This window comes from Prinia subflava, chromosome 2 (genome assembly GCF_021018805.1).
Source record: "Prinia subflava isolate CZ2003 ecotype Zambia chromosome 2, Cam_Psub_1.2, whole genome shotgun sequence".
Taxonomy (NCBI): domain Eukaryota; kingdom Metazoa; phylum Chordata; class Aves; order Passeriformes; family Cisticolidae; genus Prinia; species Prinia subflava.
In genome coordinates this window covers 112083714-112103871 of record NC_086248.1, presented here as the reverse complement: position 1 = coordinate 112103871, position 20158 = coordinate 112083714, and the positions used below count along the sequence as shown (strand labels likewise).

Below are 20158 nucleotides of genomic sequence, written 5' to 3'. Positions count from 1 at the left end.
TTTGTTTCTGTCATCAGAGCTTTGCTTTCCCTCCAGGAAGAGGAGACTTTCAGGGGTTCACCCCCACCAGACCTTGCACCCTGCTCTCTGGAGGGCTGCACTGCATAAGGAGCATCCGTGGAACTGCTTGGGATGTGTGGACTCATTGGGAGGGGCCATGCAGGGTTTGTTGCTGGGACATCAAACATGATAATTTATATCCACCAGGCTTTTAAGCTGGCCTGCATCCTTACCCCAGGTTAACAGTGGTCCAGCCCCTGGGTGGGCACAGCTGTCCAAGTGCTGTTGGCTATAACAGACTGTTAGCTCTGCGTTTTTACCTACAGACTATTGCTCCACAGCTCATGATTGCAATGCCAGGTGAGTTTTTCTAACAGAAAGAAAATGTGTGTGTGCATGAGAAAGAGAAAATACAGCTCTGAGTATGTTCTCTGACATTGCTTCTGTCCTGTTTACCTCCCTACCATCTCCCCCCCAACAACCTTCAGTTCCTTTCTGACTTTCATGATGGTGCTAATGAGATCCCAGGGGGAATGTTCCTTTTAAAATGAAAGGGATTTCTGTGAGCCCAGAGAGGCTGATGTCAGTCAGCAACAGAGCAATGAACCCACACACAGCCATTAAGGTTCCTCTCTCTGAAGCCTCTGGGCTGGGCTGCTTCTTTGTTGCTTTACTGCCTCTGCCAGGCAGATGAATGTCTTTGTGCGTGTTTTCTACCCACTGGCCTGTCCACTGAAGGAGCAGTTTGCTGTAGTGATGTTGTTTGCAGGCTGGGGAGGCCGTTCTCCAGCGTGGGTGTGAGCAAGGAAGCACAGAGTGCCAGAGGAAGGGATGTGCTCAAGATGGCAGCAGATGGACAAAGGAGAAAGAAAGAAAAGGAGGGGGTGGTTGGGGTCTCAAAGGTCACCATCAGTGTGGTCACTGCAGCCACAGTGCTCACACCAGTTGTGGTGTTTGATACCCAGTGTTTGCCAGCCCAGCTGCTGGGACCTCTCATGCACTTCCTGTCCAAACTGGCGAGATCTCAGAGTGGGTGTTTGTGTTCCTGCATGTCACATCCCCTCCTGCAGTCCCTCAGGGGGCTGCTATTCCTGCCTTGCTGCCCCTGGCACATTGGCACAGCTGCTGTGCTCTGCAGGTGCTTCCAGCAAAGGCAATGGAAATTTGGCTGCTGCCTTCAGTCAGAACAGGAGGAGGCCCAGCTGGCTGCAAGTGAGGGCCAAAGTCTTAGGACTTCTCTTTGCAAACAGATTTCTATTGGAAGTGCCTGGCTTTAGTTTGCTGTCCTTGAGTCATCGTGGAACCAGTACATCTGGCTTTGTGGTGGTCCTGCTCAGCGTGTTGCTTGCTTGCTTTTATGGCAGAGGTGTTGTACATGTGCTGGAGGGCACACAGAATATTGGAGCAGACCTTCAGCTGCTCCCCCAGCATTGCTCAAGTTCATGGTGCTAGGGGGGAAAAAAAAGAGTTGAGGATGCAGCATCATTTCTGTAGCAGCAAACAAACCCACGGGTGCTTGTGTATCAAAATCCAAATGAAAGCATCCTGCTGGCAAAAACTATAGAGAATGGTAACATCAGCTGGTTTAGCCACAGCTACAGCTGGAAAAAGCAAACATGCTCCTGAGTGTGCTGTCAGTAATTACAGGAACATCACTGGCCCCTCTGCCAGCTCACGCTGCTCTACCCCCACAGACCTGCCACAGCCACAAGGGCATTGGTGGTGACAGATGCAGGGAGATGTTGCTAAGGATGTTCAGGGAAGAAGGAAGGTCTTCAGTGGGAATCAGAGGTTGCTGCTTTTAATTTTTGCCAGTGTTTATGCTGTTCCACACAGTTAAATTAGCTGCTGTGCAAAACCTCTTAACTGCCATTTTAAGGGAAATAAACTCCCATGAGGAGAGAGATGGAGAAATCAGAGGTCTGTGTCTGAATCCCTTTAGTTGCTGTGTTTGTGAATTGGTCAGGGCTTTGGGTTAGCTCTGAAACCATCTGGTCTCCTATTCAGACTTTTTAAGAAATCATTTTAATTAAAAAAAGAGAGCCAAAGACATGCAATTTCCACAAAGAAAGGTTGCAGAAAAATAGGAAGTTTCTGCTTCTCAGGAGAGACCTGCTGCTACTGATGTTTGAGACATCCCTACTGGGTTTTGATGGAAGAGAAAAGAAGCTTGGAATGACAAAATTGAGAAAAGGTGACTGCTGAAAGAGTGTGAAGAGAGATACTGGCAGAGGAGAGCATGAAACTGTTCAATTTTAAGGACCAGCGTGGGCAGAACAGACTGGATGCAGCTGAAAAATTTGGATTATGACTCATATCTACAAATCTTGGCTGGCATCTTGCAGAGGACGTGGTAATCTCCATGCTGCTGAAACATGCGGTCTTTTGAGAAGCTTGCACTCCTCAGAATCAGGAGTGCTGCATTTCTGCTGTGCACTGCTCACTTCCAGTGGATCATGGATGTGACTGTCCCTGGCTTCCTCAAGGGAAAAAGACAATCCTTTTGCATGGTGAGTACCAAGAGTGGTAGGAAGCCCTGACAGAAATGTCCCATGTTCTCTCCATTTCCCCCCAGCCTGGGCAATAATCTGAGAAACTGAGCTTATTCCTGAGAGGTGAGGTGCCTTCCTCTCTCCCTGGCTTGCCCTTGACTGAGTTTTGGCACTTCTGTGGTCCCAGCTCACCCTGTCTCCTCAACTGGCTGGCCAGCACTGATGGTTTTCACCCTCTTCATCCCCCTGTGTGTGGGGGCTGCTTCAGCAAAGGCATCTGTGGGCTTACACTGCAGAACAAATCCAAGGGCATTTTCCTTCTGTTTGTTCAAGGCTCACAGCTGAGGAGCAGCTCTCTGAGCCTACCTTAGAACAGCACCTGAAAACCTATGGCACCTTTCAGGGCTCTGGATATACAAGATCCCACAAGATCCTCAAGCAAAGTAAAGTAAAAGGTGGGGAGCCAGTCCCATAGGGTAAGACAGGCAAGGCCAAAATTGATCCCCAATGGCTAAGTAGGAGGAGCACAGAACATGGTGAGGACTTGACATGGCCCAGGGCTTTCCCTGCTGCACAGCCCAGATCCAAATCTCACCCAAGGTCTGTTAGAGGTGCGTGTGCTTTGGGTTGGTGTTGAGTTTTATCTTCTTTTTGCCAGAGTTGGGATTAAATGCTCGAGACAGTATTCCTTGTTCGGACTCAGATGTTCATTAATGCTTATCTCTAGTACAGTCTCACAGACCATGGGTGCTACAGCACTTCTAGCTAACAAAAATGGACCCATATCTGTTTCTCTACAAGGTCTTTTAAGGATAAACTGTCCAATTATGAAATGACACCTAAATTATTTTTACTTTTAACCCAATAACCAACCACCCGTGGTCTGCAATGAAGACTTTTCTGTCCAATTACAAAACACCACCCAGACCCATGAAGGAGAAGGTGAAAAAGGAGGACTGGCCTCTGCCCTAAATCCTCCATCTTGCTTTATATATATTACTGTATTCTAAAACCTTAAACTCTAGGTTTTCCACCCTGTGCTATCACACACTTCTATTCAAACTACACACCCACAATCCCAGTGCTGTCACTCAGTTTTGGGAGCCTTCTCCACAGCCTCAGGTCAATGCAGTGTTTGCTTGGGGGTCAGTGCCTGTGAGCACAGACAGCCTGAAATTCTCAGTGCCCAGGGTTCCACAGGTTGGGTGTTTTGCCCCTCAGCTGGAGCAGCACCCCCAGTGCCCCATGGGTTGACTGCTGCTGTGGGCACTGCCCACGCACACCGGGCGCTGGAGTGGGCTCAGCCTAGGACCAGGTCTGGCAGGCTGACAGCGCTGCCTCTATTCCCTTACACAAACGCCTGAGCCAAGCTCTTTTGTCATCCTTGCTGCTGTTAAGTCATTCCCTGGGCTGGGAGCTGCTCCAGGATGTTTGGTATCAATGGCCTCTCTGCTGCTTTCCCTCCCACACGCTGCTGGTGGGAGGTGCTGATTCATGCCAGCGACCTACCCAGTCCTGGAGCGCAGAGGCAGCCAGGAGGAGCTGAGCTCCTGCCACAGGTGCTGCAGCAGGCCCTGAGCAGCCCCAGTGAAATGAGTGCAGTTTACACCAGCAGGGGATTCTTCCCCAGGAGCTGGAGGTGCTTTGCTGTGCCTGGGTATCTCAGGACATGTGCTTGTTAAAACTGCTATATGACAGGCAGCGTACATCCTGTATAAATGTGGCCATTTCATTGCTGAGCATTGGTGATTTTGTGTGGGGCATATGTTTTCCCACAACACAGGACTTCATTTTAAAAATACCCTCTTCTGTAGGCTTTCCCTAATGACTATTTTCCCACACACATCGATTAGGCAACAACATATGCCAGCGTTTCTTCCTTAAAAGTAAAATCTGGCACACAGAGCATGAAATAATAAGATGTGATTAAAGCAGTAGCTGGAGCTAACCAAAGCCAGAAAACGTGTGGCTGAAAGGTCAAACCTTTTTTTAAATTGCCTTTGCAATGGCCTGTTTGTTTGCAGGTGCAGGGACTCAGGAGGGAAAGTCTTGTAATGAAACAACTGTCATAGAGAATTTCACCATCACTTCAAGCCAAACAAACTTTCTCTTGCGTTGGAAGGTAGGTTCTTGTGATGGGAAGTGTCAGTCAGCCTCAGGGCAGGTATCACTTCGCAGTGTTGTCTGCACTGCTGTGAGAGATGAGCCAGGAGTGGTGCTAAAATCAGCACCTCCTGGCCAGAGGAGCAGAATGATTCTGTAATTAGGGATACTGAGGTGGGGATGCTGTGCCCTGCAACACATTTTCAGTGTGATTTCTACCAATTAGTTCTTTCTAAGCTGCCTGCAGCTTGTTTTGGGTATCTGAGAGCTTCAGAGAAAGAGTGAAAGGGCAGGGCATTTACACCCACGTCTCTAACAGCCATTCCCCTCAAAACCCTGCAATTAGAGGTTCAAACAGTAACAGAGATTTTGCATCTGTGGTCCAGGCCCCCCTGTTCTGTGAGGACAGCCTGGTTTTGATCCTTGTTTTTGCATCTCGCCCATGGCTGGTGCCTGAGACAAGCTGAGCACCGCATGATGAACGTGTGAGTGCTGACAAGCCCCGTGGTTCTGCCTCTGGGAGCGTCGATGCCTGCCTGGTGTTCAAGAATAGACTGGTTGCACGTGAATTACGAAGGGAAAAAACCCTTGTGGGATGAGGAGACAGACTGCTGTCTTGAGGGCTGGGGAAATCTTTCCCAAGGCAGCAGTGAATTAGGCTGAGCATGCAGTGGTGTGATTCCTCTGCCTCTTCCTCTGTTCCCATTGCTAGGGGGTGCCTCTGCAGCTGATTTTTCCCAAAGCCAGGGCATGACATCCTGCAGGCTCAGTGTGCCTCACCTGAGTGCTGCCAAAGCCACTCACTGTGGCTTGTTCTTTCTCAAATCCAGGGCAGCAGAGTCTCTTTCAACGTCTCTTTTCCTGTTTTTCCTGTTTGGATCACTTTCCCACCATCAGGGTTACTAGACAAATTTACACAGATGGAGCATCTTCCTGCCACTCTCATTTCCCAAGGCTGCCTTTAAGCTTAAGCCCTTCAAGCTTTGTTGATAACCACTCAGTGCTTCACACAAAGGGCCTAAAAGTCTTAAAATCAGGGTATGCAAAAGGAAAAAGGATATTCTAAGGGGAAGAGATGCTAGTAAAATATCCTCCTGCATTTTGCAGGTTTTTCTCTCTCTTTCCTAGGTTTCTTTTGCAATTGGGTTTTGTTCTTTGTGCCTGTGGCGGTTCAAAAAAAAGGTGATGGAAAATTTCTCAGGCAATTCCTTTTGCTGTGTGACTACTATCATAAAATAGTATGTGTTTTCAACACTGTGTTTTCAGTCTGTGATTATGTGCAAGGGCATAATTGGAATTTTTTTTCAGTACATACATTGTTCAGTAATAAAAACTTCATTCTGAAAGCATTACAGTGTGTTGCAGAAATCTATATGTTTTTATGTTACAAAATGGAAATTTGCCTCTGAAATTTCCGTGACACTGTCAACCACAGAACAGTATTGTTCTTACCAAGCAGAACCCTTGCTGAGAGTCAAAGTGCTATAAATATTTAAAGAAATTAATTACTAAATAAGCCAGAGTAGTGCCCCAGTCTTTAAATATTAAATGGAACATACACAGTTGACAAAAAGCAGGCAGGGAACACTGAATGGGGCAATTTAATGGCCTGAATGTAATTATTTGCAGTGCAAAGGCAACTATTAAAGTCATTTTTGCTTAATGACAAGCAGTACTCAAAATACGAGGGCTTAAGTCCACATTTCATTTGCTGAAAGAAATTTCTAACTTGTTTTATATTCTACTACAGAGGCCCCAAAGTCCACCAAGGAGGTTAATTAACCAGTGTGAGTAAAAAAAGAGCAGGGGGCATTGGCAGAGGTGGTTTTATGAAGGGCTTTCTTTGGGGCAGCACCTGGGCGTGCAGCTCAGCCGTGCCCAGCCTGCAGGATGAGATGCTCCAGCAATCTCCAGCTGCTCTCTGGCCCTGGGCACTGAGAATTTCAGACTGTCTGTGCTCACAGGCACTGACCCCCAAGCAAACACTGCATTGGACATGAGGCCATGGAAAAGGCTCCCAAAATTGAGTGACAGCTCTGGGACTGTGGTTGTGTAGTTTGAATAGAAGTGTGTGATATCACAGGGTGGAAAACTTAGAGTTTAAGGCTTTAGAATACAGTAATAGATATAAGGCAAGATGGAGGTTTTAGGGCGGAGGCCAGTCCTTCTTTTTCACCTTCTCCTTCATTGATCTGGCTGGTATTTTGTAATTGGATAGAAAAATCCACATTGTGGACCACAGGTGGTTGGTTATTGGGTTAAAAGTAAAAATAATTTAGGTGTGATTTTGTAATTGAACAGTTTGTGCTTAAAAGGCCTTCAAAAGAGATAGAGACAGAGCCATTTTTTACTTTGTTAGCTGGAACTCACAGCTTGTGAGACTGTTCTGTAGATAAGCATTAGTGAACGTCTGAGTCCAAACACGAAACAACATCTCGAGCATTTAATCCCGGCTCTGGCAGAAAAGAAGATAAAAAGCAGCAGGTAACTCCAGTCCTGCAGTGATGTTAACCCTCCAAAGGCCAGCCCAGAGAGATGTGTTGGCAGCTTTGGACACTGCTCATTGCCCAGGACTCCTGGTCTGTCAGGAGGGTGTTGGGGTGCTCTTACTTCCCCCCTTGCAGAGGAGGAGGCGCCCGGGCTGTGGAGGTTGCTTGTGTTGTCAGCAGGGCAGTCTGGTGGCAGCTGAGGCTGGGAGATGGTTTAGTCATAGCTGAATTTGTAAATCCATGAGGAATCCTGTCAGGGCTTCTTGTGCCCCTGCTCAAAGTCCAAAAGCTGCATTTTAACTTGATGAGCAATTCATCTGCAGTGGTCAGTTTTGACTTGGAGTCCAGCAGATGATTTTTCTGACAGTCAGGTGAGAAGTGGCAGCACAGAAAAAATGAAGTCTTTTGACTAAAAATCCCAGTGATGCCCACATTATTAGGCAGATTCCAGCTTTCTCTTCTAGGAGGAGATGTTCCTGTTGTTTCCCATCAGGGTCATCCTTCTCATGGACACATTTACCAGTGGAATTGCAGGAGATAAGCTGCATTTGCTGCCTGGAGCAAGCAATGCCAGCGAGTTGCTACTGGGGAAGGACCTAGGAAGTGGCACTTCACACTGACTGCAGTATGGAAAAATTGTCCTTTATCCCCTAGGCCAAAGTTATGCTATTTATTTGTTTGTTTATTATTTTAAACTTATTTTTCTGTTGCAGCATAATCAAGTTTTCTGCCATCTGAGCTAACAAACTGAGAGAAGGGTGACTGGAGAAGAAGAGAGGTATGTGTGAACAGCATATGGGAAAATCTTCTCTGGAAAATCTGGGATGTTGGAGAAATGGTTGTGTTTATACTTGGTCTTCCCCTCTCCCACCTCTGTTTTGGGTTTGTTTTGGGTTCAGTGGTTTCTTTTCTTCCGTTCTGTAGCCTGTGAGTGTATCCAGAATCCCTGAGGATTTGTATCAGGTAGCACAGGGCTTTTTCCAGAAGACCACAGCAGAGTCTGTGCATGTATTTTGCATATCATTTAACAGTTATGATATGAAGCCTTGTAGGTTTATTTTAAACCTCTTTGCAGTTTGACTATATAATATTTGACCTCATTTCTGTGGAAGAGATACATCACTGAAAAACAGGAGCTACAAGGATACTTCATGGAAAAGAAGAGGTTTACAAGTGAAGAAAATTTACTTTTTTAAATGAAGACTAAGAAAGACAATTCAAGAAGAATTGGACTGAACTTTTAAGGTTTTTAAGCAAAAACACCTTGTAAATTTTTTGGGTTTTTTTCAGAAGAAAGTCTTTTGACACTGAAGACCAGCAGTCAGTTTGTAGCAGCTGTTTCTGCACTGCCTAAGTGCATATGGCATGAACAAAACCCCACAGTGTGAGGTGCTTTATAAATACAGAAAAGGAAAAAAAAGATATTTGCCTGTGCTACAGCAATCCCCCATCTGTACCACACAGGGTGTCTCAGCTGCAGCTCCCTTTGCTGGGCAATGGTACCACGTGCTGAGGCCACAGGTGGTGACAGTCACGTTTCACTTTTGTGGAAGAATGACCCAAAAATGGATCAGCTGTGCAGCTCCATCACCCCTCCTGTTGCACTGCACGTGCCAAGGTGTCTGGAAGGATTTTGGTTCTGTTAGTGACACTGGATGGATGGTGGCCTTCAGGTGCAGCTGTCTTTCTCCAGACCCTCTCCTGAATGAGAGAGATGAGTTTGTTCGTGGAATGGGCTGCAGGATTTTAATTGGCATCCAAGAATAGAGATAATCCCCACTAGCACATCTAATTAGAAGAGCAATCCTCATATTCCTCATGCAGTCTCCTCTCAATTTAGAAGGCGCTCAGGCACAGAAATTTGCCTGTCATCCTTTGAAGTTGCAGCTTCTGGCATGAGCCAAATGTGTAATTTTTTAAAGCATTTGTATTTGAGAGAATCCCACAGGATAAATATTGTTTATTCATAGAGCAATGGATTGCCACAACGTTGTGAGGCATGGATGTCACTGCAGTCAGTCCTGACACATCTGAGAAAGGAGGTTGGGGTGTGCCACTCACAGCTGATCAAATGAAATGTGCCCTTGCCTGCAGTAATCCTGATTTAGTGCAGTCACAGCTCTCTCCTGATCTGCACAGAAGCTCACCCCAGCTGATACCTGGCTGTAAAAGTCCATGTGAAGAGGCAGTGCTTTGAAAATAGAGGCTGGCTCAATTAACTGTTGGCAAGATGCTTGGATGCTCTGGTTTTCCAGTGGTGGCAGAAAAGTCTGTGGGATGCTGTTTTGGAATCCTGCCCTGAAGACGGAGTTGGATCCACTCCAGCCAGTTCTGTCCCTACTCCTGTCAGGGACCTCCTGCAACACTTGCAAATCTTTTTAACCTCGAACCTGATGGAAGCTGAAGGTGTGAAGGTGCACCCGGGTAGACCCTGATGTAACTGATGGCAAAACATGCTATTTATATGTCTGCAGAAGCAGAGACACATAAAAAGCAACTGTTCCACTTAAATTTGTCATGAGTAGCTGAAGAGGCTGAGGCCAGGCTGAATCCTCACTCAGACAGGGGAGGACATGGGGGCTTTGGAGCTAGGGAAGTTTGAAAGTCTTTTGAAAGAGGCTTTTGACTTCCCAAAGCCAAGGCTGGACATTTCCAGAGATGCATCTGCCCATGGAGATAGGGCTGGCATAGGCAGTGCAGGAGCAGGAGGGGAGGCTGGGAGATGTTGCAGATGGTTTCTCCTCCATGGTGGCCGGGTGACTGGGTTCGGTTATTTTGCAGAAATTTTAAGCTGAATGCAGGGTGAAGAAGGTGTCTGGCTTTGCCTCCTGGTGTCTCCTGAAACAGGCTTCCAATGGAGCTGGAATTCCTGCTTCCCTTGTGAGTTTGATTGGAGTGCTTGTGTCCTGTTTTCTGTCTTTAAAGGCCTCGTGGTTGCAGCAGCCTGCCATTGTTCATGGACAATGGAATGGCACACAGGATGATAACAGAGGGAACTGCCAGCCTGATGTATAGATCCATTGTCCTCCAGGAACGCTGGCAATTAGAGGGCCATCTGCTTGCCTCTGAGGACAGGCAAAACAGAAAACCCAAAATACATGTAGAAGTGGAGATGGCCCTCTGAGGGTTAATGAAAACAAAAAGGAGTTCTGGTCTTTGTCTGGCTCTGAAGGGAACAGGGTGGAATATTCAGACTTCCTCTGTGGAGACCTCATTTTAACTTGTCATTTGAGCTTTTTATTCCACTAAGGATTAATTGGGACAGCGGGGGCTGTTAAAGGAAACGATGTAAAAGTAGATCTCTGTAGGCTTCCTCTGGCTCCCCAGAGCATCCTCACAGTAAATAAGAGGTTTGCCTGTGGAGATGGATGCTGAGAGCAGTGATTTCCCTGGTAGAACTCTTGGGGAATGCTGCGTGTCGTTCCCTCCCCAGGGGACATGAGAACTGGCATTACTCCTTCTCTGGGTGTACTGGATAGAGGCTGGGGGGACGCTGTGAGAGGAGGGAGCAGCGAGGGGAGGGGAAGGGACAAAAACCTTGCAGGAAGAAAAGGCTGCAGCAGCAGGACCTGAAGAGGCTTTGGTCGGAAAGGAATGTGGGAGCGCGGCGGTGCTTTCTTGTGGAAGCTGTTTAAGAGGGATGGGTGACCGCACCTCCTCCCTTCGGCAGAGGCTCGGCATCCTCCGACGGTGGGAAAGGTGGGAGAGGATGATAGCGCATCCTGAGAGCTGGAGAAAGGCAGGGAAGCCCCGCTTTCCCCTTTTCTGAGGCATGGCGGGGCGGGGGGATGTACAGGGTTCTTGCAAGTATCGGTCGGGGGGCACGAAGGGCGGCTGCCGTAGTTGCCAAGGAAGGGAAAATGAGCTCGGCTTGTGAGAAAGTTGCGCCGCTCTGGAGGGGAGGGGGCGGCCGGGGCCGATGCCGATGGCGGGGGCGGCACAGCCACGGGCTGGCGGTGACGCAGCTCCCCGGGGCCCCCCGCCCGGCTCCTCCGCCCCCTCTCCCCTTTTAAACCGCGCCGGAGCCGCGCAGCCGAGCCCAGCCGAGCCGAGCATGGGGCCGCGGGCGCTGCTCGCCCTGCTGGCGGCCGCCGCCCTGGCAGGTGAGCGGGGAGCGCCCCAGGGATGGAGGGATGGAGGGGCTGGCTCCGGGCTGCGGGACACAGGGATGGAGGGGCTCGCTCCGGGCTGCGGGACACAGGGATGGAGGGGCTCGGTCCGGGGTGCGGGACACGCAGCCCCAGGGATGGAGGGGCTCGCTCCGGGCTGCGGGACACAGGGATGGAGGGGCTCGGTCCGGGGTGCGGGACACGCAGCCCCAGGGATGGAGGGGCTCGCTCCGAGGTGCGGAACACGCAGCCCGGGGTTGCCCCTCGGCAAGAGGCGGTGGGGCCGGGCCGTGGGGATGGCGCTGGGCGAGAGCTCCCCGCCTGCTCCGCCTTTATTTTTATCCCAGTGCAGCATCTTTGCACAAAGACTTCCCGGTGCCGCCTCGTTACAAGGGTGCTGCTGGGTTTTTGCCAGGTGATGGCAAAGTAGCAACTCTGCAGGTTTAACTAACAGGATTGTTTTGGTTTGTTTTGTTTTGCACGCGGCGTTAAATGCTAAAACCCCAAGCTTAAGCACAATAGAATGAGGTAGTGGCTTGCCTCTATCATGTTTTATGCATACTTACATCATTGCTTGAAAGAGTCGGTGTGGTTCTGGGCTGAGTGTTTTGGCTTTAGGTCTGTTCAAAGACTCCACGCTTCTGGGACTTGTCCTGAGACTGTGAGGAAGTTGACTGCCTTCAAGTGCCTTTACTGAAATCAAAGAGGGAGGGTGGAATATGGGGGGGAAGAGACCCCAACACAGAGAAGCTCACCACGCTTATACCATAGATTCTGTGGGGGTTTGTTACCAAATGTTTTTTCCTGTTTATGCCATCAAACAGATCAGGTACTTCTTTACATCCTTTGTGGCTGTCGTGCTTTCAGATGTTGAATTGGTTAAACATTAACTTCAAGAACTTTCTAGTACTCCTGCAGATCAATATGCCTAAATTTCAGTGATCCTGCCTAGGAAGACACTGTGACATTTTGATGAGGAATGACACTGCACTGAGTCATCTGCACTGATGAAACAAAGCCGTGTGGGGATTTCATTAGGGACCCACCCGAGGATCTGTTCTAATCTTGGAGATGCAAGCAAAAACCGTGTGAACTTGTCCTGCATTTATCATCATTTTTCATGATCTTCATCAACTCTCAGCACTTAGGCAAAATCAAATAATCTGCTCATAACTGCCTGGGCAGACTTGGTTCAGGAGGGTAAAGCAGAGCCAGGGCTGAGCTTTGCTTGGTGGGGCTTGGTTTGTTTCAAGTTTTGTGTTCAGGTGCAAGGTGCCCGTGCTGGCCCGTGCTCTGGATCCCCACAGTGCTCCTGTCTGCTGCGTTCCTGTGAGCCACAGGGTGGGTGCCCTGGCCCTGCTGTCCCTGGCAGGGTGATGGCCTCACCCCTCCTGGCACACAGAGAGGGAGGTGGCCGTGTTGGCCAGCACCTCCAGGTGGCAGGTGGCCCCACGGGAGCTCTGGCCAGCTGGAGTGGGCTGGCACTGCCAACACGTGGGTAAAGTGGGGCACTGCTGGCTCCCCACTGCCTTCCTGGCTCAGCCCTGGCAGAGCAGCTGCCTCAGGGTGTTATTTCAGGCTCTGGCAGGGATTGCAGGCTCATTCTGTTTCTCCAGCAGGTTAATGTGACATATGTCCAATACCATTTGGTTCTCCTGACGTCGTTATGATGCTCCCTCTTTGTTCATGCTGGCTTTCACTGTTAACCAAGCTCTTGTGAGCTTTGAATGACACAGCAAAGGCAGGGGGTGCAACCTGACTTTGTCTTCAGGGGGTGGCCTGAAGTAGGAGAAGATGTCCAGGAGCTTGGGTGCTCTGTGCTTTATCACCTCACGTGGGTCTCGCTCACAGGAGATGCGCTGTGGCTCCTTCATTAAAAGCACAAAGTCAGATGTTTGCCCTGGTGCCTGGCAGGTTTGCTTGGAGGAGCAGAGGAACCTCCCCACAAAGAGGCAGGGAAGGGGCTCTTACTGTGCTTTCATGTGAGTGGAGGCTGGGATCAGCTCCTGCTGGAGGAGCAGCATCCCCAGCACCTGTGGGATTGAGAATATCTTTTTAAGAACAGCACTTTTTTTTTCAGTGGCAGGGCCTTTGTCTGCTGCCCCCATGTTTGTCCATCCTGCTCCCCGTGCATGCAGCAGGGTGGGCTGCAGCAGTGTGATAATCACTTGGATAATGAGTGAAGGGACTCAGAGCCCGCCTCAGTCAGCGATGGGGAGGGGGTTGGCTCTGGCTCTGTGCAGCACCATCTCCCCTCACACACCACCTGGCACTCTGGGGGAGGCATGCAGTGCTATTTTAGGGGAATCCCTTCTGTGCTCTCCTTGTGTGGGTTCCCTTCTCTGATGGCACTCGTACACACAGGGAAGGGTGGGGGCTGGAGAGGCACGTCCCTACATATGTGTTTGGGGGAGAGCACAGAAATATCAGGAGTTATTATTGAAGGATGCTCAGCTATTACACTCTGAGTCAGTGCTCCAGGGGATGTCTGCTTCCTCTGCCAGCACAGAGAAGAAAGGTTGTGTTGCTTTAAATAGTGCAAGGCCACATGCTCCTGTCTTCCTTGGGGCAGTGTTCATTCTCCTGAGAGATAAAACTGACCTCCTGTATCTCCACAATGTGCCTTGTGTTCATCTGTTTCAGGGGTCTCTCACTGCCGCAGCCACAGAGAGGTCCTGGTCGTGTTCAGGACTCTCCTGACCCGTGTAAGGAGCTGCACCCCAAGCTGTGTGTTGTGTGCTGTGATTCTGCACCCTGTGGGAGGCCAGGATTCAACAGGCCCTGCTTCCACACACTCCTGGTGGCTGGCAGAGGTGCTTAACCTCACTCCTGGAAATCTCCCAGTGGATGGGAATTGACACAGTTTATTAATAACACACAGCAGCCAAGCTCATTAACCAGCTGGAGATACTGCAGCAGTGATGGCAGAGTAAGGCAGCACAGAGGTTTTACTGGCAGTAGCTTCTTTCCAAAAGCAAATTCCTTGGCCCAGGTACAGTAGAACTGGTGGAAGGAGGTGTGTGTTATCCCACTTGTCCTCAGGGCAGAGACAGAGAGGGATGGGCTATACTGCTTCCTTCCAGAGTAGTTTTTCACTGAGATTTGAGGGGGTTTTGTTTATTTCTTGGAATGATAATGGACTATTCAGTGAGTGGAGATTTTCCTGTGCCTTCTGGTGTCTCCATCCTTCCAGGAGCTGCCTCCAAGTAAGACAGCATTTCTCCAGCAGGACTGGGACACTGGCTGCTTTAAAGTCTTGAAGAATGGTCTGCTGTTGGCAGGGGTGCACCTAGAGCTTCTTCAAGAAGCCAGAAGGTTCTTGGGGTGCAAACAGGCCTTTCTTGTTGAGTTTGATTTATTTTTTTTTTACCATCAAACAGGTGCAACTACATAAAGACCTGATTTGAAGTAAAGTTCTATTTTGGAATTTAGGCGTGCCTTTCTTTGGTGTTGCATTTTTTGTGTGTGGGATTATTCTTGGTGTGTTTTATTTTAGTGCTACAGTGATACCCTGCCTCTTCTCTTGTGCTATGCCTCAGTTTTACATGGCTTTTCCATCCAAATAAGGAAAGATTTAATGTGGAATGTGCTTGATTTAGTTGGCTGCCAACCCAAAACTCGAGCTGTCCCATCGGACCAATTTGACTGAGGACTCCTGTCAGTGATGCTTGTATTAATGAGTCTCTAATAATTGGCTTTTCTTCCAGGTGCCAGCACAGTTCCAGTGGAAAAAGACCACACTGAGGAAATGGTGAGTAGCTGCTTGTCAAACCAACCTCAGAAAAATATCAGTGATGTGTTCTCCATTTCTTTAAACTCTCAGGGCAAGGCTTCATTTCTTTTTTTCCCCGAGGGTAAGTTTGTAAAAGCTGATGGCTGAGGTGGAACTCGGAGTGCCTTTAGCTGCCAGGAGGTGCCTGCCTGCACCTCGGTGGGAGTGGGAGCTGCTCTTGTGTCACTGTGGTACTTGTGAGGCTCTGCATTGTACAGCTGCTTGAGAAGTGATCTGAAATATTGCACAGTCTGTGTTCCTGTACTGACAGCCTGGGGAAAGATGAAATACCTGCAGTTAGCAACTGTGTGACAGACTTTGTGGTGTAGTCCCTCCTGTCCTGCTTTGGAAAGGGATCTTACCCTGTGTGATTAAATAAATGCCATCAGCTGCTCCCAGACCCTTCAACCTGACCCCAGAGCCCTGCACTGGCTGCTGCTGTGATCATTTAGATCAGCAAACACCTGGTAATAACCAAAAAGAGCTAAAAGACAAATGGCTCTATCAATGTCTCATGGTCTCCTCCCAGATGGTCAGCCCGAGGCTCTTGTACCCCCAGCAAAGAGGAGCACTTGTTCTCACCAACAACTTCAGCACCTGTAAATCATTTTATAGAGAGGAGACACTTTGGTAGTGCTTAGAATTAGAGCACACTGTGTGACTTCCCTAAATCAATCCATTTTCTCTGCTTCCAGACAATCCAGTTGAATGTTCAGTGCTAAAAAGCAGGCAGGACTCAGAGCACACACAGGTGAAAAGGTGTGGAGTGTGTCCCTCACAGAGGACATCGAGGTGCTTTAAACCCAAACTGCCTTTGCAGTATCCTCATTTGGACAGATCCTACAGGATAATCCTCAGCCTTTGAATGTGTTTGTTTTCTAGGGTGTGTTACCACACATTGTTTGACTCCTCTTTGCACTGAGGAGGGTATTTAATACTTAAAAAGGTACAAAAGAAGCCCCTTACCTCTGCAAACAAAAGAAGGGGAGATAAAAAGAGATGGGATCTCTTCCTGCTGGTACAGGAGTGAGGGGCAAAGCCCAAATGCACAGGATTACTCAAAACTCATTAACAGTAGCCTGAACTCTAATCCCAAACAAGCTTTTCTACCAGCTGGGTCAGAAGTGAAGTTTCCATTTTTGCCCTGAGGCTTTTCTCTGCTGTTCTGTCTCCTCCAGGTCACCCGGTGCATCGTGGAGGTTCTGTCCAACGCTCTGTCCAAGCCAAATGCACCCCCCATTGATCCTGAATGCAAAGAAATCCTGAGGAAGAGTGAGTACAACGTTACCTGAACCCAGGGAAGGAGTTTGGTGCTTGGTTTCTCTCTGGTGTTGGAGCTGGTGAGATGTTCCTTCAGCCTGTGTGAGAGTGGTGCCTCCAAATTCCAGCACCAGCATTCTGGTTTCCTTCTGCTCAGGGAACAAACAGCCTGACCTGGAATTGTCAGGGATTCTTGCCTGACACTTGTGCCTCTCTCCTCGAACCACCTGGAGAGTCTCAGAGGACTTGACAAACTCTTGAGATAGCCTGGAAGATGAAGCATAACTATTGCAAAGCATCAGATTTCTTTGAATTTTTTTTTGAAGTCAATTTTTAAAAAACTTTTAAAAGTTGCTAAAAAATCCCTGGTGTTTTGGGTAGCATGTAATAGATGGTTGTCTTTTTATTGAGAATAAGCATCTGTGATGGGCCAGGTCTGACATTCAAAGGACTGAACACAACTCCAGGACCCATTGATTTTTAATGGGAATGAGAGCTAGCTTGATTCAGTACTAAAGATCTGATTTAAAAAACAAAACAAAACAAAAACAAAAACCAAAACCAAAACCAAAAAAAACCAACAAAAAAAAAACCCACCAAAGAAGGAAAATTACTCGAGAAATTCCAGGGGAACTTGTAAAATGCCTAATTAAGTGGAGTTAATTAGTTAGTTAATCCTTTTCCAGGCAAGCATACAAAATAGTAGCAAACGAGTGATTTTAAAAGCAGAATTAAAATATCAGTTCTGTCCAAATTTCCTTGACATTTTGGGAAGCCAGTGATCTCTTTGAAATAACACTTCAGTGGAGGGTTGGATTACTCCATGATGCTGCTTTTGTTATTGTAGGTGATAAAAGTGACAGAGAGAGAAGTGAAAATAAACAGCCTGAAGTGAGGGATCCCAAAGACCCAGCAGAGACCGAAAAACATCCTACAGGGAGCACGGAGAAAGAACAAAGGCAGGCAGAAGAGGAATCCAAAAAGTACCTGGAAGGAGGTGATGAGGAAGGTAAAAGCAAGGAGGAGGAGGCTGGACACCACACACCTGCTCAGGATGAGGCACTTCACACAGAAGAAAAAAAGCACTACCAGGAAACTGGGAGAGAGGAGGAGAGGAATGACCACAGTGAGGAGGAAAGCAAAGAGGGCAAGTGTTGTGAAGATGTAGAGGCTGCTGTTCTCACCAAGAAGTCCCACTCTGAGGGCGTCAGTGTGGAGGAGTTCCATGGTGGGAATGATCAGAGCCCCAGGGGCCGCTGGCACCTGGAGGAGGGAATGCAGAGCTCTTACAGACAAATCCGGGAGGGTGAAGAGGGAGAGGAAGGAAGGAGTGAGAAATACCAGCATGAGTCTCAGGAACGTGGGTTCTCCCACCAGCAGGAGCGAGAAGAGTCTGAGGAGAGTGAAGAAATGGAGGAGGGAAAGGAGCCCTACAAACCCAAAGGTTTTCATGGGAAGCACAGAGCAGGTGACTCCTCTGAAGAGAAGAGGGGCCATGGTGGTGAGAGGGGGGAAGCAGCTGGGGGATCACACCTGGGAGAGGCCAATCTCTGGGAGCAGTGGAAGCACCGCCAGAAGCACCAGGGAGAGTCTGAGGAGAAGGGTGGCTCTCCTGGGAGGCCTGAGGAGCTGCAGGAGGAGAGGGCTGCAGAGCAGGGCAGTGAGGAGCACAGGGACAGCTGGCAGCAGAGCCAGGAGAGCAGGGAGGAGGAAAACAAGAGGCACCACCACAGCGAGGAGAGCAGTGAGAAGTGGCGTGAGGAGAGGAGACAGCACGAGGGATCACGCCGTTCTGAGGGGAGGATGGACCTTGGCAGTGAAAACGAGGAAGAGCTGGACAGGTACCTCAGCAAGGAGAGGCAGCGCCGTGTCGGAGGGAGATCCCACCTACGGAACGGGGAAGGGGCACAGAAGGCTCGAGAGCACAAGGGCCAGGCCAGGAGGCACTACAGCACCGAGGACAGCCTGGAGCAGAGGGAGGAGGAGGTGGAAAAGAAGCATCACAGCAGTGAGCAGGTGGCAAATGAGGAGGAGGAAAGATTTGCAGAGAGAGAAGAGTACAGAGGCCATCTCCCTGCAGAGAAAGAGAAGAGAACTGCAGCATCCTACAGGTCTTTCTACCCACTGCTGTGGTGGAAAAGCCAGCACTTGGACAAAAGGGACAGTGCAGGGGAGCAGCTTCTGGAGGGCAGGGAGGAAGGCAGGCCCGCCCTGAGTGAGAAGAGCCTTTTCCCTGAATACAACGACTACGATTGGTGGTCAGAAAAGCAAATCCAGAGCGCTCTGAAGCACAGGCGCACCGAGAAGAGGAATCCTGGCAAAACGAACAGATATGATGTGGAAAGGCAGTACAACAAGATGGATCAACTTGCACAACTTCTCAACTACAGGAAGAAGTCAGCTGAGCTCCCAGAGCTGTACAGCTCTGGAGAAGACCTAAAGAAACGTCATGGAGCTGGGAGCGACAGAAGGAGCCTAAGCAAGAGGCCTCTGACAGAAGAGGAGGTAAGTGCACAGCAGCTTCTCTGAAAAGCTGGGGAAGCACACTTCCAAATCCATTCCCAAGGCAGCTGGGAAACTGTGCATAGAGGAACACAAACAGGATTAAATCACATTTTGAGAGAGGATCCTCAGTGATTTAAAAATTAGCTTATTTTGAACAGTGGAACTTTGAGTTTGCTGAACTACCCCAGGACACAGCTCCTGTCTGCTGCAAGGCAGGAAGGGAAAGATTTTCTTTCTCTTTGGAGGCTTTACAGACTGACAAAACCAAGGTGCCATTGCAGTAGGAGCAGAGGGGGAACTGACAGCACCCCTTGGGCTGTTTAAAATACAGAGCTGAAAAGTGAGTTGGGTGTTTAGAGGGAAATCAGCTGCCCATGGACTTCCCAGCTGGAATTGCAGAGCAGAACCCACATTGCATCCGAGTCCAATCCGTGTGTGTAGTTCACACCTAGTGCATCCCTTTTTTTGTTGGACTTCCTGTTCTGCTCCAGCATCCAGGAAAATGACCCTACACCCATCAGTTAGCTCCATCAGCCACATCCTCCTCGTGTCACCATGTCTGTGCATGTGCTGGGAGCAGTGGAGGCTGGGCACGGATTGACACAGATGTTAATTGGTGTTAACAAGTCATCGTGGTAAAGAATTGGCTGCATAAAGCTCCTCCTGCTCTCTGTGCCCTGGCTGCACTCTGTGGCACCTCCCAGGGACAGCACCTGCAGCTGTGACACGCCAGGAGGCCACCACTGGGTAATGCTGCTTTAAATCTACAAAGGCGAGGCTGTAATTAGCAGCAGCTCCCAGAATTAGAATTTTGATGCTTTCCTCAATTCAGTCCCAAGCAGGGAATTTCACCAATCTCCCAGGAACGAGCTGCACTCCTAACACCCACTCTGCTCAGGGACTGGGAGGTGGCAAGACAGGATCTGCCTTAGAAATGGCCTTTCCTCCCCTTCTGGTGGAACAAAACATTTGCAAGTGTTCATCATGACGTGCAAAACGCTGTCTATTTTTTCACAGGAAAGGCAGCTGGAAAACTTGGCCACCATGGATCTGGAGCTGCAGAGCATAGCAGAGAAGATCAACAGCCTGAGGAGAGGCTGAAGGTGTCCTGGCAATTCCTGTGTTCTGTGGTAAATGCACTGCCACTGGATTGTTGCTTGCCCTAAACCCAGGAAATTCTATCCACTGTCCACTCTCGTGTAGTGATTTACACAGCTGAAAGTGTCTTTAATTTGCTGTTATGCTCCTGAGACCTGAATGGCATGAATTTTAGTAATATAACCTATCATGTGGGCAGGTATTTTTAATATGCTTTTGGAGATAATTGTGTTAGTGTTCTTCAGGAATATATTTGTCTGAGTTTGCAATAATAAAAACCATTGATCTTGGACCAAACCTTCTCCTTGTTCATTGGCTGATGGGCTGATC

General features: G+C 48.8%; 1 protein-coding gene across 6 annotated transcripts; it reads left to right on the top strand.

The window, feature by feature from the left end:
- The first annotated feature begins 221 nt into the window (after positions 1-221).
- CHGB (chromogranin B) lies at positions 222-20137 on the top strand. Of its 6 annotated transcripts, none has more exons than XM_063391624.1 (9): positions 222-360; positions 2106-2510; positions 7549-7709; positions 7798-7862; positions 9866-9964; positions 14901-14944; positions 16144-16237; positions 17073-18730; positions 19748-20137. In XM_063391624.1, the coding sequence occupies exons 5-9, from the start codon at positions 9880-9882 to the stop codon at positions 19829-19831; spliced, it is 1965 nt and encodes a 654-aa protein (XP_063247694.1). In that variant the 5' UTR covers positions 222-360; positions 2106-2510; positions 7549-7709; positions 7798-7862; positions 9866-9879; the 3' UTR covers positions 19832-20137. The 6 variants fall into 6 exon arrangements, with proteins under 6 accessions (XP_063247694.1, XP_063247697.1, XP_063247699.1 ...); XM_063391625.1 differs by having other exon boundaries at positions 231-360; positions 2346-2510; XM_063391627.1 differs by lacking the exon at positions 9866-9964 and having other exon boundaries at positions 19748-20136.
- The last annotated feature ends 21 nt before the right edge of the window (positions 20138-20158 follow it).

Excerpts from the sequence above, each read along its gene's own strand:
- CHGB (XM_063391623.1), top strand. The coding sequence starts at position 11,004 with ATGCCGATGGCGGGGGCGGCACAGCCACGGGCTGGCGGTGACGCAGCT. Across the intron at positions 14,945-16,143 it reads AAGACCACACTGAGGAAATG|GTCACCCGGTGCATCGTGGA; the intron begins GTGAGTAGCTGC and ends TGTCTCCTCCAG. Across the intron at positions 16,238-17,072 it reads CAAAGAAATCCTGAGGAAGA|GTGATAAAAGTGACAGAGAG; the intron begins GTGAGTACAACG and ends TTGTTATTGTAG.